This window comes from Callospermophilus lateralis, chromosome 8, assembly GCF_048772815.1.
Source record: "Callospermophilus lateralis isolate mCalLat2 chromosome 8, mCalLat2.hap1, whole genome shotgun sequence".
NCBI classification, from domain to species: Eukaryota; Metazoa; Chordata; class Mammalia; order Rodentia; family Sciuridae; genus Callospermophilus; species Callospermophilus lateralis.
Genome location: NC_135312.1, coordinates 124,612,539 through 124,634,400, shown reverse-complemented (window position 1 = coordinate 124,634,400; position 21,862 = coordinate 124,612,539). Strand labels below are relative to the sequence as shown.

At 45.0% G+C, this 21,862-nt stretch overlaps 1 protein-coding gene across 2 annotated transcripts in view; it reads left to right on the top strand.

The window, feature by feature from the left end:
• Noct (nocturnin) overlaps nt 1-21,862 on the top strand; it is a 30,046-nt gene that overhangs the window by 5,475 nt on the left and 2,709 nt on the right. The window contains exons 1-2 of one of the 2 annotated variants that reach the window (XM_076864360.2): nt 3,357-3,514; nt 21,156-21,425. In XM_076864360.2, the coding sequence (XP_076720475.1) occupies nt 21,164-21,425 (262 nt within the window). In that variant the 5' untranslated portion in view covers nt 3,357-3,514; nt 21,156-21,163. Of the gene's footprint in view, nt 1-3,356; nt 3,515-21,155; nt 21,426-21,862 lie in introns of those variants that run through there. The other variant, XM_076864359.2, reaches the window with a different exon arrangement.

Here is a 21,862-nt window from a genome sequence, read left to right as displayed (position 1 = left end):
TGCCTTTATCTTTATTTCATGACATTTTCTGAAATTTCCTGTTTTGCAGTCATTTTACATTTCTAGAGATTTTCTAGCTCTCCAGTAGCCCCCCTTTCATGGAAATCTGTTTTGTGTCTATAATAGGAGCTTTAAATGCAAGTAGATAACGTTTGCTTTTTTCTCCTTCCACCTCTCCGAAGAGCAGTTTGTAAGCTGAGTGGCAAGAGGGTCTGGTGGGTTGGCGTCTGGCCTTCCCTGGAGGATGTATGAGGCCTGAGCTCTACCTTCCCTAAAGCAAGGAGGACTTCATTCTGTGTCCCACTGTCTAACCTCTTGCTTTTTGAAAAACAGAGCTGGGTGCCATGGCTCACGCTTGTATCCCAGCTACTCAGAGGCTGAGCCAGGAGGATCTCGAGTTCAAAGCCAGCCTCAGCAACTTAGTGAGGCCTTGAGCAACTTAGCCAGATCCTGTCTCAAATTTAAAATAAATAAATAAAAAGGGTTGGGGGATGTGGCTCAGTGGTTAAGTGCATCTGGGTTCAATCCTTAGTACCAAAAAAAATAAAAATAAATAAATAAATATATGTATAGAAAGGGCTGGGGGTGTGGCTCAGTGTTGGAGCGTCCCTGGGTGGGTTAGTCCCCAGGTGGTTGGTTGGTAGGTACCCTCAGGTCCACAGCAAGCTCTTGATATGGTCTGCTCTTGCAGGTCGCTTCAGCCTTGGAAGCCTTTCTGTGGCACACCGCCCACTTTCCCTGGCGCCTTCTGTTTCTACCCCCAGGCAAAGCCATCTTTCCCAGGCTCTGCCTGTGGGAGAGGGAAAGCTGTGGCCAGAGGCTGCTTCGGATTTCATTCTTGAATGGGCTGCCTCACAGCTGGCCCTCGGCCTCTGCTGCCCCTCTGTGTGCAGACTTACCTTGAAGCTTCTCCAGGGCCCCCTTGGAAGGGCCACCTTTGCCTTTGTTAGCTCCTGAGGTTCCCTCCACTGTTTGGCTTCTTGACAGCGTCCTTCTTACTTTCCAATATCACTGATCCTTCCCTGTGTGGGGGGTGGTGCTGGGCATTGAAGCCAGGGCCCCCCCCCCCCATGCTGGGCTGGTACTCAAGCCCCCTCCTGCTGAGCCTCATCCCTAGCCCTTTTATTTTTTTGTATTTTGAAACAGGGTCTCACTAAGTTGCTGAGACTGGCCTTGAACTTAATCCTGCCTCAGCCTCCCAGGTCACTCCCATAACAGGCACGCACCACCGTATGGGACTCAGGGGGTATTCTCTCTATGAAGACTCAGCAAACACCTGTTAAGATGTATGTGTCCGCCACTAGGCATTTTCTTTTCAAATTAGTGCATTTGCCCTGATTTCATCTGTTCTGGGCAGGACAGAAACACTTTAGCTGTGATTCTTAGCACAGGATACTCGCCTTTTGTCCTTTTTCTTCTTTTTTTTCACAGTACTGAGGTTGGACCCAGGAACATTCCACCTCTGAGTTACATCCACAGCCCTTGTTTGTCTTTAATCTTATTTTGAGACAGGATCTCATGAAGTTCCCAGGCTGGTCTTGAACTTGCCATCCTCCTGCCTCAGCCTCCCAGGTGACTGGGACAACAGGTGTGCGCCGCCAAGCCTGGCTGTGGCTTTGTTCTTTAAACATATTTGGCTGTAGGAACTTTATTACTGAAAAGTCTTGGGAAGGAGAAAGACGTATGTTTCATCTCACTATCCTTAGATCAACAGACCCAGGGACTTATTGATTGTGTGTGAGCTGTTAGTTCCCATTTTAAGAATGAATACTTTGGGCTGGCACACTTTGGGTGGCACACGCCTGCAGTCTCAGCCACTCAGGAAGCTGAGGCAGGAGGATCACAAGTTCAAGGGCAGCCTAGCTGACTTAGTGAGACCTGGTCTCAAAATTAAAAAAATAAAAATGGCTAGGAATATATCTGAATGGTAAAACACCCCTGGGTTCACCCCTAGTACGACAGAAACAAACACAAAAACCAAGTCCACACACAAACTTTCTAAGCAGAAATGTAAAAGAAAAATGTCGGTGACTGGCAGCAAAAAACAGGTGTGGCCATGTGCAGCAGCCCCTGGACTGGGTTTGGTGGACCCCTGACCTGGAGAGAACTCTGATGTCAGCAGAATACTGCTTCTGGCTTTCTTAACTAAAAATGGACCGTTTTCTTGGTATCCCAGATACTGACTAATGCTAGTGATGAAGGTCGCTGGTGTTGGTCTGTGTTTTTTGGCCTGACTGTACAGAGGATTATTCTGGAAAAGCCCAGCTTGTGGCAGTGGTTGTCTCCAGTCAGACCAGCTTTTCCTGGGGAGGGATTTCCTTTTCCTCAGAGATGTCCTTTAGGTGAGGCTGTCGCGACTGAAGGTATAGCTCAGCCTTTTCTGGAAAACACGCAGGCGTCCTTGTCTGGTCTGTGACTGACGCCTGGTAAGAGAGGTCGCTTGCCTTGTTGGGCTGTGTATTTTTAGACACTCTGGGTAGAGTCATGACCTTCATTTGATATCTCGGGTAATGCCAGGCGGGTCGTGACACTGCGTTGTACACTTTGTGCTGTACCAGCTGTGTGCTGTAATGACAATGACGTCTGACGAGGAGGTGGAACTTGACCTCTGTCTATTCCTGGCACGTAGGATAGGCGGCTGTGTGTGCCCGGCTGCTCCCTCACAGGCAGGCGTCACACGGTTGGAGATGATGACAGGCAGCCATCCGCTGGAGATGATGACAGGCAGCCATCCGCGGTGCAGGTACTGCCCAGTAGGACACCTGGTTCTCAGGGTTGTTAGAAAAAGCAGTGAAAAGAATGTGGAAGTGGCTGTGTCAGTAGCCTGCTCTTAAGTCCAGAAGACAAGCATCATTAAGCAGAAGAGGTGTAGCTGTCACCTAGCCAGTCCATCTTGCTCAACTCAATCTTCACAGTAGCCAAATGATGGAAGCTTAGTCTTCTGGGTGCTAGATAAGGACTGGAGTTCAAGTCACCAAGCACCGGGCCAGGTGTAAGAAAATGAGAGCCACCAAATTGTGCTCCATTGATTTGAACAATGGAGCTTGTATCTATATTAGTTCTATTTAAAATAAATATACTGTGCCACGTATGGTGGTGTACACCTGTAATCAAGCTCAGCACCTGAGGAGACCAGGAGGATCACAAATTCAAGACCAGCCTTGGGAACTTAGCAAGACTCTGTCTCAGAATTTGAAAGGAATAAATATATCATGTAGTCAACATCCAAGCTGTTTTATGTTGCTGAATATTGTCTTCATTTTTGCTGGCTTGTCTTGAAGGTGGCCAAATTTATTCAGGAACCAGGTCTGATAAGCATAATGAAAACCAGCTACTTTATTAGCTCTGAAGTTTCTGAGGCGGTTCCACACTTGGCCAGCAGATGGCACCATTGGATTGCTGCTTCAATGATGCCTTCCTGTGACGTTGGTTGGTGGCAGTTTTGGTGTATTGTGTACTTTATTCTTGAAGGTTTTCTTGGGCCCAAGGTTGATCAGCTTCGGCAGCTTCCCAGGTGTGTACCCAAGATAATTCTGCCTTTTGCTTATTCTTTGACTTTTAATCATTGTTTTTGCTGAGTTACCCTTTCAAGATAGTAAGCTCAAACTGAGGAAAATTATTCACCAACTAAACAGTTTGAACACAGACTGGAACACACAGTTCTTTGTATCTAGAGGGACAGATCTGGAGAGGTGTCTGATTCCTGCGTGGTGTCAGGACTGCTTCAGATGGGTGGTGGACCCTTGTCAGTTTGGGCTTGGACCTTTGTCATCCAGCATTGTAATTATCCATAGGAAAGTGTTTATTAAATCTTGGACGATTTCCTCGTGCTTACTACTCTAGGATCTTGTCGTCTGCCTAGATTGCTTTAGAAGTGTGTGGTAAATGGTATCATTAAGGATGCATATATATATATTTAAATATTTTAATGATTTGCCCATTTTTTAGGAAAGTAAGCAGATGACTAAATGTGAGAAGTTTATTTATTGTAGATTGATGTTGCTAATCTGAATATCCAAAATCCAAAAATGCTCTAAAATCTGAAACTTTGCAGGTACTATTAACTATTACCAATACCTCACTTCTACTTTATTTCATTAGAATAAATATCTTTTCTTACTCTTATAGTAGCCATTAAAGAATTGTTGGATATTTAAGATTTTTTAGATTTCTTAAATACAGTAGTACAGATTGAATATATCTTTATCTGAAAGGCTTGGGACCATAGGTATGATTCCCCAAAGGAAAAGTCTATACCTGGCCTCCTGTGATGAGTTACAGTCAAAACACAGGCACGTTGGAACTAGCCTGAAATTACCTTCAGGCTAGGTACATACAGTGTATATGAAACAAATGAGTCTTATGTTTGACTTGGTTCTATCCACAAAATATTTCATTATGTATATGCAAATATTCCAAAATTTTAAAAATCTGAAATTCAAAACATTCTGGTCCCAAGCCTTTCAGATAAAGATATATTCAATCTGTACTACTCTATTTAAGAAATCTAAAATTTTAAATATCCAACAATTCTTTAATGACTATTATAAGAGTAAGAAAAGATATTTATTCTAATGAAATAAAGTAGAAGTGAGGTATTGGTAATAGTTAATAGTAAAAGGGATGAAAGCATCTAGTTCTAACCATGTGTGAAAATATGCTTATAGAATTAGTGGCAAGGGGTGGGCTGCTGTTGCTAAATGTCTTAAGAAATAGGTTTTCTGTTGTGATGGTGGTGCTTACACAGACCAGGCAAGTGCTCTGCCACAGGCTCCACTCCCAGTCCTGAGATACAGCTGTTTTGACGCATCTATTGCCTGTGTAAATCCTATGTAAATCTTATAACTTGGGTATTGCATTGAGAACGATGGCTGATACTTTTTCTAGCAAAGTGGCAGAAACTCAATACATATGAGGTCAAATTCAAAATGTTTATTTCCAAGCATAAAATTAGACCTAGAAGCCAGTCTGAGTACCAGACAAAGTTCACCAATGGTTTTGGCCACAATTTGGTATTTTTTGATACCTTAATTTCCATTTGGATGAATTTATTTGGCCTCAGATACCTTAATTTCCATTTGGATGAATTTATTTGGCCTCAGGAAATAAGCTTTGAACATTGATCTTTTCTGAATGTTTGAAGATTTTTTTTTTCTTGGTACCAGGGATTGAACTCGGGCACTCAACCACTGTGCCACATCCCCAGCCCTATTTTGTATTTTATTTAGAGACAGGGTTTCACTGAGTTGCTTAGTGCCTCACCTTTGCTGAGACTGGCTCTGAATTTGCCATCCTCCTGTCTCAGCCTCCCAGGCCGCTGGGATTACAGGTGTGAGCCACCATACCTGGCTTGAAGATCTTTTTATTAAAGTTCAGACAGGGAGCTCTTATTAAGTCATATGGTTTCTGTAAAATGGCAAGAAATCTTGGAAATAGACATGTATTTGTGTGTGAAAGGAAATTTTTAAAATCTTGATACTTACAAAAATGAATGGAACCTTTTGTGTGTTTGGAGATGGAACCCCAGGGCACACACTAGGCAAGTGCTCTACCCCAGGCTGTACCCCAGCCCCCTCCTAGGTGATAAGCAGTGAGGATGGTTGTAGAGTTTTTCCCTCACTGGTTGTAGAGTGGACATTCTTAGAGGAGCTGCTTCCTGGGATTGTGATGAGGATTGAAATGCAGTCAAAGCAAGCAGTGAGCTTGATGCATATTCAGCATTCCGTGGTCTTAAGATGTTTTATAGTTCATTGTGCTGCTCTAACAGAACACTTGAGACTGGGTCATTTATAAAGGACAAATTTAGCCTATAATTCCAATGACTTGGGAGGCTGAGGCAGGAGGATTACAAGTTCAAGGCCAGCCTCAGCAATGTAGTAAGGCTCTAAGCAACTTAGTGAGAACTTGTATCAAACTAAAAAGGGCTGGAGATGTGGCTCAAAGGCAAATTGCCCCTGAGTTCAATTCCCAGTCCTAAAAAAAAAAAAAAAACAAGCGACAGATTTATTTCTTATTTATTTCTTCCATTTCCTCCAGGAAATGGGAAGTCCATGATTGAGGGACCAGCATCTTGCTGCATCAGCCCATGGTGGAAGGTGGAAGGGCAAGAGTAAGGGGCTGGAGGATGGGGAATGAGAGTGAGCAGAAGGTGGACCTGGACTCATTCCCTTCACAGTTAGTCCACTCTGGGCAATGTCTGCATTAATCCATCCATTTCCCCCCAGCTTTACTGAAGACTATGTACTGACCATAAAATAACAATGTGATAGTTCAGTAATTTGTAATGAATTTATATAGTCGGGCAGCCACCACTAGGTCCAGGCTGGGAACATTTCTGTCCCCCAGATCCCTCAAGGCCAGCTGCGCCTCAGGCCACGCATCCAGGGGTCTGCTTTCTCCCCGCAGAGTCAGGCCTCTGACACGCCTTTCTTGGTGTGAGCTCCTGTCCCACGAGTCCCTCCGTTGCTGTGTGGACCTGCTGCGATTTACTGGCTCCCAGGATGCTCATTGAGTTGTTTCCATTCAGGGCATCATGAAGATTCCCGCTGCTGCAAACATTCGTGAGCCATTCTTGGTGGGCACATATGTTCTCATTTGTCTGGAATAGATTCCTGGGAATGAAATTATCTGGTCATGTGCTAAACCGATGTGTAACTTTTTAAAATAATGCGAAACTGTTTCCAAAATGGCTGAGGCATTTGAAAACGGACTGCCCGCAGCAGGAGGAGACTGTTTTCTCCACACTCATGTGGTCCCTTTGACTACGGCCATTTCAGCAGGTATGTGATGGTGTCTCCTAATAGTCCTGATTTGCAAGTCTATTAAGATTATGATTTGCAAATATGTTCTCTCAATCTGTATCTTGTCACATTTTTTATTTTTATTTATTTTTTGGTGCTGGGAATGGAACCCAGTGTTACATACATGTTAGGCAAGAGCTCTACCACTGAGCTACATCCCCAGCCAATTTAATTCTTTTATTTTGAGATAGGTCTCTCCAGGTTGCTTGACCTTAAAATTGTGATCCTCCTACCTCAGCCTCCAGAGTTTCATGCACTACCATACTTTTTCATTTTCTTAATGGTTTAAAGCAAAACATTTTATCTTTTAATTGACTTATTTATTTATGGAACTGTGGCTTTAACTCAGTGGTGCTATACTACTGAAGTATAATTCTCATCCCTTTTTATTTGGAGACAGACTTTTGCTGAATTTGCAATGTTTCTGTCTTAGCTTCCTGAGTCTCTGGGATTACAGGCGTTTTTACCCCCGTGCCTGGCTAATGTATTTTAATTTTAATGAAATCCAATGTATCCATTTTTTTTTTTTTCTTTTACGGTTATACTCTTGGGACTCTGTTGAAGAACTCTTTACCTAACACATTCACAAAGATTTTTTCTGTGCTTTTTCTTGAAGTATAATTTGAGCTTTTACATTTGAGACTGGTCCGTTCTCCAGATAAATTTTTCATATTGAAATTATTTTAGAAAAGTTGTGAAGGTACTGTGGAGAGCCTTCATGACCCTTGCTCACTTTTCCGGAAGGTTGACATCTGACATGACAAAGTACACTTGTGAGACTGAGAAGCCCGCCTGGTACCTCACTGTCCACGTAGCCGCAGCCTTCGTGGTCCGGAGACCACACTGCGTTTAGACATGGGGTCTCGTTGGACTCTGTGGCGGTCTCAGTCTTTCCTTGTTTTTCAAGACCTTGACAGTTTAAAGAACACTGGTTGGTATTTTGAAGTGTCTTCAGCCGGAGTTTTCTGATGCTTTTTTCATGGTGAGGCTGAGGTTACGGGTTTGGCAGGGACAGTCCACAGAAGTAAAGTGACAGTCACATCACATTAGGTTCTGCTAACATGATTCAGCCACTCATGATATTGACACTGATCATCTGGTCAACATGAAGTGTGCCAGAGCTCTCCTTCTGCCCCCCCCCACCCCCCGTGAGAGGGTGTCACCCCCACTGCTCCCACCCCCACTTCCTCAATCATCTTTATTCTGGGCTCATCCGTACGTCACCCTTGGTTATAATCTAACCCTGCATTGTTCTGCTCCGACTGTCCCTGCTTTGACCCCTGAGAACTCTCAGGCTGCATCCTTGTCTGGCTCATCTTTATTTTTCCTATCCTAGTCTTTTTTTTTTGGACTGAGTCACATCCCCAGCCCTTTTCATTTTTTATTATTTTGAGACAAGATCTCACTAAGTAGCTAGGGCCTGGCCTTGAACTTGTGATCCTCCTGCCTCAGCCTCCCAAGTTGCTGGGATAACAGGCATGTGCCACTGTATCCAGCTGCCCTAGTCATTTCTCCAAGGAGCCAGATTCTGTTTGTCTGTCCTTGAGAATGGTATTAGAAACCAAGGTCTGGGCACAGGGTGTGCTTGCTGCCACTGGGTGCTCACTCTCAGGAAATGGGACCAGGAAATGCACATGTACACACAAAGCCACACATGCACACCATAATTATTTCCAAACGTGTACATCCTACTATACAGTAAGGTAAACATGACTTCCTACTGGTGTCTCTTACTCCAGCGTAGTACCAAGTGGTTCATTCTAGCCTTCCCTCCATTGTCTAGAACTCCTCTCTGTGGCAGACAGACTTCTGACAACCCAAACAGTTATCCATTTACCTGTTTGTTCACCATCCCCAAAGTAGGTGTAAAGCAGTTCCAGAGTTATCACTTACTCCCTCCCCCACCAGAAACAGCTTTACCACTATAGAGTACTGTGCTCTTTGTCTTTAGCCATATAGTTTCCCATTCAAACACTGTTTCCAAAGTTACTGAGCTCACAGCTCCTCAGTCCCTGAACTGCTTTGGCAAGGTGTCCATATATCTGCAATATCATTAGGTTCCTTCATCGGGTCTTCATTTCCTCTCGAGGTCCTTGGACCTCCTGGTTTATATTTTGCATCCATTAGAGTTTATTCTTTGCAGTGGCTTCTTCTGTGGGTTTGGACATGCACCGAGTCAACACCCACCACGCTGTTCCTACACAGAGCCGTTCTCTCACCTAAATATTCCCCTGCTCATCGCCTTTGAAGCCATCCACTCTTCCCTCCTCAGCCCCTGCCACCACCCATCTGCCTTCCTTCCCTTGGACTTTTCCAGAACACCATGAATGGATCACATAACATGTGGCTTTTTGGATCTAGCTTTTTTCTCTTACAGAATGCATTTAAGATTCACCATGTTCTTGAGTCGACAGCTGTTCCCTTGTGTCTCTGTAGTGTTTCATTTTATGGATCTCCTGTAGTTTATCTGTTCACATGCTGAAAGGCATCTTGGTTGTTTCCAGTTTGGGGCAGTTGTGAATAAAGGTTGTGAACATTTGCATATGTATTTATATGTGAATGTTCGTTTTCACTTAATTTTGGTAAATACACAGGGGTGTGAGTTTGGGACTATATGGAAAATCTTTTTAATTTATCAAACAAAAGCAAAAACCTGCCAAACTATCTACTTTAGTGACTGTACATGGGAAATAGTAAATAGGAATTTGTGTAGGATTGGTTTTTATTTATTATTATTTTGTTGTTATTTTTATTGGCACATTATGATATATAAAATGGTGGAATTTGTTGTTACGTATTCAGGCCCCAGTACCTCACCTTTTCTTTCCTACCTCCCTCCCCCAGTTCCTTTCCTCTCTTCTAATGTTCCCCCCCCCCCCCTTTTTTTTTTGTACTGGGGATGGAATCCAGGGGTGCTTAGCCACTGAGCCACATCCCCAGTCCTTTTTTTTTTTTTTTAAAGACAGGATCTCACTAAGTCCTTAGGGTCTCACTAAGTTGCTGAGGCTGGCTTTGAATTTACAATCCTCCTGCCTCAGCCTCCTGAGTTGCTGGGATTACAGGTGTGCACCACCAAACCTGGCAGTCTCCCTTCTATTTTCACAAGATCCCACTCTCACTATTTTTTTCCCTTTTCTCTAACTTCCACATGCAAGAGGAAGCACAACCCTTGACTTATTCTGGCTTATTCTGTGTAGCATAATATTCTTAAGTTCCATCTGTTTTCCTGCAATGACATAATTTCACTCTTCTTTATGTCTGAGTAAAACTCCATTTGTACATATACCACACTTTCTTTATTCATCTTTTTTGAATTTTTTAGTTGTAGATGGACACAATATCTTTTTTATTTATTTATGTGGTGCTAAGGATTGAACCCAGTGTCCCACGCATGCAAGGCAAGCACTCTACCACTGACCCACAACCCCAGCCCCTATTCATCTTTTGACTAACACCTAAGCTGGTTTTTATTTTTTCACTATTTTACCAAATTCACACAGTAAAGCCATCAGCATTCGGGCTTTTCTGTGTGGAAAGATTTTAACTTACTGATGCAACACCTTCCCTGCCCTACTTAAACTACTCCTGTAGAACTGGGGTAGAGGAAATGGGAGCGGCCCTGGGCACAACTGTCAGACTATCTCTGTTCTTACCTCTTCAATAACCTTCATGAGTTTTTACTTGTCTTTTGGTCAATGGCCAGAGCCCTGAAAAAACTTTTTTCTCCCAAGACTGAAAAACTGTTACTTGATAAAACTTTTGAATTTCATAAAGAAATTGCAATAATTTGTACATACTAATTCAAAATATTTTCAGTAAGCACCAAATAGAACAGGTTCCAATGCTTCCATTCAAACACCTATATTATTGAAAGATGACCCCGAACTAACAGAGATGCTAATTCACATGAAATGACCAGGCTAAACCCCTGTGATGACCAAGAGCTGCTTCCTAAAGGTCCGTTTGACCTGTGCATTCCCAGGGGGTTCATTCAGGCTGTTAATAACAGGTCCATGTGCCAGATACCACCCACAGAGCATGGGGACAAAGGGAGCAGTAGGTATCATGTATGATGAGCACAAGTGCTGTGAAAAATGTGTGGTCCCATGGTCAAGGGGACGATGCCCAATACCCGTGGGCTGGCAGGGCAGGAGGGGCCCGAGCAGGTGCAGGTCTGAGTGGGAAGGGCATTGAGGCCTCGTGGACCCGGTGGCACCAAGACCAGAACAGGAGCTGAGCGGAAAGCAGAGCCTGGGGAGAAGGAACAAAGGAGCCACCAGACCGTGACTGTTCAGGGGACAGTGGAGTGTTTGTATTTTGCAAAGGGTGTAATCCAGTAAGAAACAGGAAAACTCCAAGAGGACAGAGCATCTTCCCCAGTGCAGGGCGGGGACTCCGAGTGCGCTCTGGGGCTGAGCTCTGCAGCACGCCCTGGTCCCCGAGAATCAAGTCCACGAGCAAGAATCTTCCTTATGGAAACTGTCTGCTCCAAAAAACAAAACAACCAACACAAGCAAACCAAACTCAGAAGTAAAAAGACATCGGTGTAAGCTTGACCCCTCACACTGTGTCCCAGCTGTCACGGAGGGAGACAGGCTCTGCTGTTACTTACCCTGATTACTGCAGAGTATTACAACATTTAGCATCTCATGCTCCTAATGCAGCTCCCCAATGTAAACTTACCCAAATTAAGCCAGTACCACCTCAAGGACCAACTATAATATTGCTACACTACCCCAGCATATTTTGACCCTTTTATGGGGGCTTTACAAAATATCCACACTACAGACATCCCCCAGAGATTCCTCTTCTTGAAGTAGTTCAGTGGGGGAGTATCTTTGTTTTGTTTTTTTGAGATAGAGTCGTGCAAAGTTGCATAGGACCTCCCTAAGTTGCTGAGACTGAACTTGAACTTGTGATCCTCTCACCTCAGCCTCCCGAGCTGCTGGGATTACAGGCGTGCACCATGTGCCCACAATTCAAAGGAAGCAGCAAATTTACAAATTTTTCTGCATTACCATGGATGGGCAGTTATCATAAAAGGCCTATAAACAAATTCCTATCCCCTGATTCTCAGATGATTGTAATTTTCCCCTCAGATCATAAATTCTACAACTATAAGCATAAAAAGAAGGGAGCTGTACAAAAATTACAATTTTTAAAACAAGGCAAAAATAGTAAAAATCTGTCATCATGCTAAGAGTTTAATCTTGGCTAAAGACAAAAAAAAAAAATCTCGGTTTACCAAAGATATAGGCATTTTATATACTTAAGAAATTGCCAGCTTGGGGCTGGGGATGTGGCTCAAGCGGTAGCATGCTCGCCTGGCATGCGTGCAGCCTGGGTTCGATCCTCTGCACCACATACAAAGATGTGTGTCCACCGAAAACTAAATATTAAAATTCTCTCTCTCTCTCTCTCTCTCTCTCTCTCTCTCTCTCTCTTTCTCTCTCTTTAAAAAAAAAAATTGCCAGCTCAAAAATAAAGTACAAATTTTAGGTGAGAACATTAAACTCACAGAAACTGATTATTCTGTAGCAAAGAGTTCTTCCAAAATGCTGTGCCTGCTAAGGACAGTGTGGCAGAACTTGGCAGGGGATATCATGCAGACCAGACTGCCGGGGCCTGCTTCCGCTGACAGGGGTAAGGGCAGATGCTTGCTCCCAGGTGGGCCGAGGCGCCCTAGGAATTTCAGCTGCCTTTTGTGCTGTGACTCGCTGATGATTTCCCAGTCCCTGCCTTAAGTGCCCTGGCTTTCTCACGTGCTCTGGTTTCTACACAGATAACTGCAATCTTTTTTGTATAGAAAAAATATTCTGCCTGTCTTGGCAACATCCAGAAACTTCTGGATACACTGATTGGTGTTGGGAATGTAGCTCAGTGATAAAACACTTGCCTAGCATCGGCAAGGTCAGGGGTTCAGGTCCCAGCACTGTCCCCGCCCTGTGCCCCCCAGATTGGACACATGGAGGAGCAGCAGTTTGAGTCTCTCTGTTCAGCACCATGGCCATCCTGACACACCAGCATTCTGTTGAAACTTCTCTCAGCACCAGTCCCCAGTGGCTGCCCAGGCCCCAGCAGAGCTGCCATTTCTAGAATTGAAGTAATTGATGATTTGTCCAAGTTTTTGTAGTTGCTTTGGGGGAGGGAATTTGTCATCTCCCTCACTCCATCATAGGAGTCAAGCCCCCTGCCCCTGGCTCTTCCTTCTAGTGCACAGTAGCAAGCAGATGTGGTATAATAGCTGCCAGTTCTAAATAACCTTGCCACTACTCCATTTCTCTCCTTTTTAGGTATAATTTCTTCAAAATAACTTCTCTGCTCTCTCTTACATACTCTTCTCCCCACAACTCCACCAAAGTAAAAAACTGCTATTGTTAATGTCACTAGAGTCCCCAGTGTTTCTGGAATTTTTCCAGTGTTTCTGGTTCTCCATCATCGTTTTCCTTGAACTGTCAGTAGCATTTGATGCAGGTGGTAACTTTCTCTTGGATACACTGTCTTTATTTGGTTCCAAGAAAATCATGCTTCTAATTTTTTCTCCTTCTCTGGCCATGTCATCATTGCCTTTGCAGATTTTTACACTAACCCTCTGTTCAGAACTCAGTCCTTTGGCTTCCTTCCCCTCTCCCTCCCTCCCTCCTCTCCCTCCCTCCCTCCCTCCTCTCTCTCCCTCCCTCCCTCCCTCCCTCCCTTCTCTCTCTCTCTCTCTCTCTCTCTCTCTCTCTCTCTCTCTCTCTCTCTCTCACTAGGGACTGAACTCAGGGACACTACAGAGCCACATCCCCAGCCCTATTTTGTATTTTATTAGAGACAGGGTCTCACTGAGTTGCTTAGGGCCTTGCTAAATTGCTGAGGTTGGCTTTGAACTCACAATCCTCCTGTCTCAGCCTCCCAAGCTGCTGGGATTATAGGCGTGTGCCACCACACCCAGCTGGCCTCCTTTCTCTTAAACTCACTTTGGGACTGGTGTTTAGCCCAGTGGTAGAGCACTTGGCTAGCATTCATGAGGCCCTGGGTTCCATCCCAGGACCACAAAACAAACAAAAATAAGTAAAATAATCCACTTGGGTCTTTTCCGTGCACTAACATCTCCCAATTGTGTATTTCCTGTTTGCACCTCCCCTGGGAATGCCAGTCACTAGCTACCGAACCCTGTCTTCTGCAGATCCTTCTGCAGATCAGGTCTTCCTGTCACTGTCATGGCAACTTCCTTGTCCTGTGCTCGGCCAGAGGCCTTGGCCAGCCTTTTGACTGCTTTTCCTATCACGAACCATGTCCAAGTCATCCACAAAACAAGCCTGTGCAGAAATGGACCACTTTCACTGCCACCACCGAATCCAGCCCGTGCCTCGACTGCTGCGACTGTCCCCCAGTGGATTCCCCTCTTTTCCCCACAATGCAGCATGCTTTTAAATCCATCAGCCCGTGAGTGTAGCCAGGACATGTGTCGGTGGCTCAGGGTTCACGCTCCACCATGGTGCTGCCACCCTCTTGGTTTAGGTGATGCCCCTTCATGAGGTCCTCCCCATCTGCGCCTCGGTTGACCAGTCCTGGTGGCACTCTGGTTACTTTGTCTTGTGCTTGGCAGGGTGGCCACCTGTGCCACTGGCTGACCTCTGGAGCTGGTAGGCCTTAGGGCCCCAGTGGCCTGCAGGCCTCAGCCACGCTGCCTGGCTGACCTCCCCTCCTGATTGACTGTGCTAACCCTCCTCCTCAGATTGCCCAGGTGCCCCTCTGAGCTCCAGCCTGCTCTTCCTCTGCCAGGGCTCTTGCACCAGGAGGCCACTTCCTTACAGTCTCTGTTCTCTGCTCAAATGCCAGGGCATAGCATGTAAAATGGCACTGCTGTGTCCACTAGGGTTCCCTATCCTTCTCCTTCTTTTTCTCCATATGGCAAATTACATATGGTCAGAGGGGAGACAGAGGGGGAGAGATTTTATTTGATCTTTTGAAAAAATCATGCAGGGTTATGGTCAGCTTTTCATCTCTTAATATGGTATTGTCTCTCCCCACCAGGACACAGTCAGTGAGGACAGAGAGTTCGTTCTGTTTTGTTCGCTAATGTGTCTCCAGGAGGCTGGAGTAGTGTGTCACACAGTGGTCATTGAAATATTTGAAAAAAGTAAGTGCAATTAGTAAGGCACAGATGGGGGTGGCTGTGGGTGGCCGGCAGAGCACTGACGTGCATGGGCCTGCGCAGGTCCCCTGTCTTCATCTGCTTCTTTGAAGCCTTGTCCTGGCTACTCTTCACCATCCTAATTGCTTTCGCCTTAGCGTGTTCTGGCCATCTGAAGAGTTGTATTTTTCTTCTTTCATTAGATCACAGGTGATGCCCGTTCGCCATTTATTAACTTCGTGGGGGAAAAGATTAGCACGAGTTTTATTGGCATGGCGTGCCCTTCCCAGAACTAACGTAAAATTACCCCACATGCTGCCTGGAGATGATCCTCAAGGACTGTGGCATTAGATTAGATTAGATTAAGATTGGACAGTGGCTGAAAGACTAGGGTTGAACTGCCCAGTGCAGGGAGCACAGCCTGGCCCTGAGCAGACCTTCCAGGAGGCTGCATGGGGACCATCTGTGTCTCCGTCTACATAACATGCTCATCATGCAACAGGTCAGTTCAGTAATCAGCTTCCCTCAGCCTCTGAGTGGCCGGGATCACAGGTGTGCATCATGGCATCATGGCATCAGGCCCGTGAAACTTTTTTTTTTTTTTTTTTTTTTGGTAAGAGGATACTGGGGTTGGACTGGAGGCACTTAACTGCTGAGCCGCATCCCCAGCCCTTATTTTTTAATTTTGAGACAGGATCTGCCTATGCTGCTGAGGCTGGCTTTGAACTTGCAGTCCTCCTGCCTCAGCCTCCCTAGTTGCTGGGATTGCAGGAGTGTGCCACCGCATCCTCCTGGGACTGGACTCCATCTTTGTCTGTCCCATAGAGGCCTTAATACTTGGTCAGGCTGCTGTGTGTTCTTCATGTTTTGATTCATCTCAAACTTTGTCTTTGAGGTAGATTTAATTTTTGAAAACCACTAGAAGGTCTTCCAGAGGCTGCATCACAAATAGGTTGGTTGATCAGACTTAATTATCTGCTGTGAGTGTAAGGTGAGCTGGCTGGATGGTTTCCTTTGAGTGTTAGAGCTACAACTATTCAGTGCATACCCACCCCAGCCCCACACCAAGCCAGCAGTGAGGACACCAGCACATCACCTTTGCTTCCTCTCACGTGCACACGACAGTCTCAGAACAGCAATTCCACTGCCACTGCCACTGCCACTGCCAGTACCACTGCCACTGCCACTACCACTGCCAGTACCACTGCCACTACCACTGCCAGTACCACTGCCACTACCACTGCCACTACCACTGCCACTACCACTGCCAGTACCACTACCACTGCCACTACCACTGCCACTACCACTACCACTGCCACTGCCACTGCCATTACCACTGCCAGTACCACTACCACTGCCAGTACCACTACCACTGCCACTGCCACTGCCACTACCACTGCCAGTACCACTACCACTGCTCGTGGCCGCTAAAAACAATTTTAGGACTTTTTAGTTGGACATGTGTTCCTCATTCTGCTCCCCCACACACATTTGATGACTAGATCTTTACATGTCCCTTGTTGTGTCTTGTAGCCCTCCCATACTATACTCTTCCTTTGAGCCTGTTTTAGACTTGATTTTTTTTCTGAGAAGCTACATGTTATATACCATCATCTCAGGTCATTTTGATCTCAGATTTGTTCTCTAATTCTAGGGATGGCAAAATTTTTCTAAAAAGGGCTAGATGATAAATAGTTAGGCATTGTAAACCCAAAATGATCCTGTCACACATTTCTGTGTATATTTAACAACTCCTTAAAAATGTAAAAACTTCAGGGAATAATGTCATATGCCTGTAATTCCAACAACTAGGGAGGCTGAGTCAGGAGGATTGGAAGTTCAAGGCCAGCCTGGGAAACTAAGCAAAGCCTTGTCTCAAAATAAATAAAAAGGACTGCAGTGAGGCTCAATGGTAGGCGCTTCCTGGCAAGCATGAGGCCCTCCATTCAACCACCAGTACTGGGGGTGGGGGGTGAGAACTGTTTTCAGCTTAAAAACTTGTGCAAAAAGACCTGGCTGCCATTTGCCCACCGCCACTTCAGCAAGTTTCTGATTATAGCTCCTGGAGACAGGGTGCCAGTTTTGCTGGATATAAAATCCTTGCCTCACATTTTCTTTCTTTATAGGTATTAAATATGTTATTTCATGTTCTTCAAGTATAAAACTGTACAATTGAAGTGTGATGACACACAAATTGTCCTTATTAAGTTGCTTGCTCTTGTTACCTCGATGCCTAAGAATGTTTTTCATATTCTTTGCCATCCACTTGTTGGTCACTCTGGGTTGATATTCTCAGGCATGTGTTGTTGTTTCCAATATCTAGTTTTTAACTACTGTGAAATAGTTGTATTAGTTTTCATCTTCAAGGGATCAATTTTGCTCATTTTCAGTATTTGTCAGTTTTTCTCACATTCTTTTTCTCATTTTTATTTTTTAATTTTATTTACTTATTTTTAGTACTAAGGATTGAACCCAGAGGTGCTCTACCTTTAAGCCACATGCTCAGCCATTTATATTTTGGGAAGGTCCTGAGGATTGAACCCAGGGGTACTTAAATACTGAGCTACACACATACTTTTTTAAAGACAGGGTCTTGCTAAGTTGTTTAGGGCCTCCTGCCTCAGCCTCCCGGGTTGCTGAGATTACAGGTGTGTACCATCATATCTGAGCCTTTTTATTTTTTAACTTTTTGACAGGATCTCCCTAAGTTGCTAAGTCTGGGAACTTGTGATCGTCCTTCCTCAGCCTCCTCAGTAACTGGGATTATTTTCATGCACCACCACATTCAATCATCTCTCTTTCTTAAAGGAAATAATTTAATCTAAATACAGAATACTTTACTGACACCATAGGAATTCTATTCTGATTTACAAAGGCTATAAAATCAGTTTGACATTATATGGAAAAATTACCTAAGCGACAGCTGGTAAAGATGAATCTGTGGGCTGTATGTCTGCTGGGTTGCATTTCTGGGTTTCTAATTCTGATTTGGAATACTTTTTCGTACCTTGTATCATTTTCTTAAGTGACCTTTAGTTCACTTTGAACTAGGGCACAGTTTGATTTGCCTTTGGGCATCTTCTCAATGAAGTTCTGTTATCTTTTTTCTTTTAATCTGGAATTGATTTTTCTAACAGATTGACAGAAGGAGGTGTGGTTCAGGATAGTTTTTCTGACTTTCCCTAATGCCTCGAATGTCGGGCTCGCTCTTCCCTGTGCTGGGGATCAAGCCCAGGGTCTCACAGTAGGCCATGGCTCTACCACTGAGCTACATCCCTCCCCAATCCTCAAATACTGGACTCCTATTGGACAGCACCACCCCTTTTCACATTCATTTTTGCATGATACTTTCTTTTTATCACAGTAACTGTCACTGGAGAGATTGAGGAGTTCCCAGAGAAGGAGACTTCAATTAAGACAAGCAGAGTTCTTGGGGCTCTTGACAGAACATGCAGAAATGATCTGAAGTGTCTATCAACTAGAGACACAGACATATAATTTAGGAAGGCAGAGACATTCAAGGGCAAATGTGGGCCATCTAGAAAGAGATGGATTTGGGGTTCCCAGCTCCTCTTTTAAAATTGACTTGTGGGGGCATGGGAAGGTGTGTGGAGAAGACATCAATCTGGTGATTATAAGCAGGTTTATGGTGGTCTGGTCATTCTCTGAATCCCTAGGCTGACATGGTCTCTATTATCTATGTGGTGCTGAGAATCAAACCCAGTGTCTCACACATGTCAAGCAAGTGCTCTACCACTGAGCCACAGCCCCAGTCCCACAAGGTAATTTTTATAAGTCAATGAATTTATGATAGTTTTAAGTTTATGATAGAAATTGGGGGTGGTGATGGGCCTGGAAGAAAAACTACTTGGGGAATGACAGGCTTGAGAGAGAGAGAGCTGGCCTAGGGAGGGATTTTTTTAGATTAAAGTTGTATTTCATTGTCCTCCCTCTATGTCATAACAGCCCTAAAGTACAGCTTGGCAAAGACAGAATGTCATCCAGAGGAATGTAGAGCCATGCTGTTGAAACCTGTCTGCTTCACGTTGGTAGCATGCCCGCAGCTTGACAGATGTCCGTCATTACAACTTATCTCATCTTGAAAATATACCACGGTGCCCTTTTTGAGTTTGCACTGGGGCCCTGGCGCTCCTTGGCACACAGTTTGGGGACCACGATCTTAGTGCTGCTGCTGCTGCAGATCTGGAGACCACCCTCAGGAGCCAGCTCTGTGGTATTTGTTTTTTTTGCTGGGGATTGAACCCATGGGCTCACACAGGCTAGGAAAATACTCTCTCATGGAGCTACACCCCAGTCACCAAGAAGAAAGAGTTTGAAAGTGGTATGGAAGAGATAGGTATTTGGGGGTACAGAGAAATACCACATCTCACAAGAGGTGCCCATGAACCAACCGTTGGCCTGCAGTAATCACCCATGAAGCCTTGGAATGCTAAAGCAGCAACTCAGGCATCCCCGCTGTGTCCTTGTGGCCATATCCTAGCCTGCAGAGGAGCAAGAGGCAGGGCAGCGCCCAAGCACAGGGCAAAATGGTGCCAAGTGGCCTGCCTTGGCTCCACCTTCTGTCCAGGCCAGCTGCTGTCCCTGACTACCAACACTTGCATTTTCAATAAATCTCTTGTGCCTTAATATGACTCATGTTGAAATTATTTTTTCCTTTTTTGCAATACTAGGGATCGAACCCAGGGTTTCCTTACCACCGAGCTACATTCCAAGGCCCTTTTTATTTTTACTTTTTATGTTGAGACAGGCTCTTGCTAAGTTGCCCAGGCTGGCCTTCAATTTGAGATTCTGCTGTTTACATGGCCTCTTGAGTCACTGGGATTACAGGTGTGCGCCACCACACCTACCTGTTACGTATGTCCAGGGCCCTGTCATCTTGAGTTGAGGTCCCCCTTTTTTGGGGCCTCCTTGGACAAACTTCTAGTGACATTTCCAACCAAGTAGAAAATTTCTTCCTTTGGTCTCATACACTAGGTAAGCAGGCAAGTCAGTTAAAATGGATTTAAAATGCTGAAATCAAACCCTCTGGGAACAGCTGTGCACGTGTGTGTCCGTGGGTGCATTTTCTTGGAGATGCCCAGACAGCTGAATGTATGTTGGGAAGACCCGTGTACCGTTTCTTAGTTTTGAGGAGGGGGATAAGAGCACATTCTTAATGGTAGGCTTATTGACCTTGATGTTCAAGAATATTTGACTATTCAAATTTGCTTTGTGACCTGCCTCAGTGAGTTTGATTGACTGCTAGTTAGAGGTTGTCAATCAGCCTGCCAAAGACTTGTCTTTCAAGAGAGAGAATGGATGTGGATATATGGTAGAGAAATCCAGGTTGCTCAGTACATATATCCACATCATCACGCACAGAATCACGGAGGTGATTCCAAGTAAAACTTGCCCCTGAGTTTATACTAAAATGAAGAGAAAACAGTCGACTTCTAGAAGCGTCATTGAATGGTTTGGGCGAGCTGATGGCTGTCGCTTCCCTTGTGCTCCCCCGTTGAAGACTGAGCTCTGTCCTTAATGAAGTGTGATCTATTGAGAAGCAAAGCACTAGAAAGTGCGTGTGAAGACAGCGGCGCTGGCACTCTCTGGACCTCTCCTCGCCCTTTCTCATTCTAAGATAAGGTCTCAGGAAATGCGGGCAAGTCAGGAAAAGGTGCATCCTGGATGGAAACCTGCTGGCTCCTGCCCCTTCTCCTGGCCCCTTTTCTGGAATTTTAAAAACCCAGCAGTTGACAGTGCAGAGCATGCTGCCTAGTGTGATAGGAATCCTAGGGAGAGCCCAAGCCCTGATGGTGCACTTGACACCTAAGAGAAATGGCTGTGGAGTAAATTCAGCCATTGAGTCTTCAGGGTCTTCTTATGATCTATAGAAAAAGGAATGTGAGTTTTGCTAGGCTGTACTTTGAGACCAGAGTTATAAATCATAAAGACAAATCCTAGGATAGAAGAGACCATCGAGGTCAAGGTAGTCTTCCCTTAAGAGAATTGTGTATTAGTCAGAGACTGGTGTTAACCACAGTATTAGAATTACCTGTCCAGGTGGAAAGCGGGAACCTGGAAGCTCCTTCAGTTGACCTGTAGAACTGGTTTGCACCTGAATGTGGCACCATTGCCCACTGGCTCCCAGTTGGTCCAGACATAACTGCTTGCCTTTCAGCTGAGGAGGGAGAAAGCAGGGTCAGCAGCTGATGTAACTGTGCTTTCCTCTCCCGTAGTGTGTTCCATGGGAAACGGCACGAGCAGACTCTATAGTGCTCTCGCCAAGACACTGAACAGCAGCGCTGCCTCTCAGCACCCAGAGTACTTGGTGTCACCTGACCCAGAACATCTGGAGCCCATTGATCCTAAAGAGCTTCTCGAGGAGTGCAGGGCTGTCCTGCATACTCGACCTCCCCGGTTCCAGAGGGACTTTGTGGATCTGAGGACAGATTGCCCCAGTAGCCACCCACCCATTAGGGTCATGCAATGGAACATCCTCGCCCAAGGTATGCCTGATGCTTCTGTGCTCTGACTTCCTTTCTGCTTCTGCACATGCTCAGTGCTCTGGTGTCCGTGTGCAGGGGAGATGTGTGGAAGGAAGGGGTGACTGACTTTTATCAGGCAACTCAATAGAAGATCCTTAAGCCTGTTGCCTCCAGCTTCCAGTCCATCGCTGTTAGGTGGCATTGCAGGGTAACATGGAGAATTTTGTGCAGGAGACAGAACTGGGGTGGAGGAGCCTAGGTGTTTTTGTGACTCGTTTCCAATCCATTCTCAGCTGTATAACTGGAGACCAAAAAGATGTAGCTTCAACTCTTTTCTTTGAAATATTTTTTTACTGTAGAAAGGTCTCCTTTCCTGAGTCTGCTGAATTAAAAAACAGATGTGTCAATCAACCTTCTGTACATTACCTTTTATGTAGCAGTAGACATTTTAAGGAAAA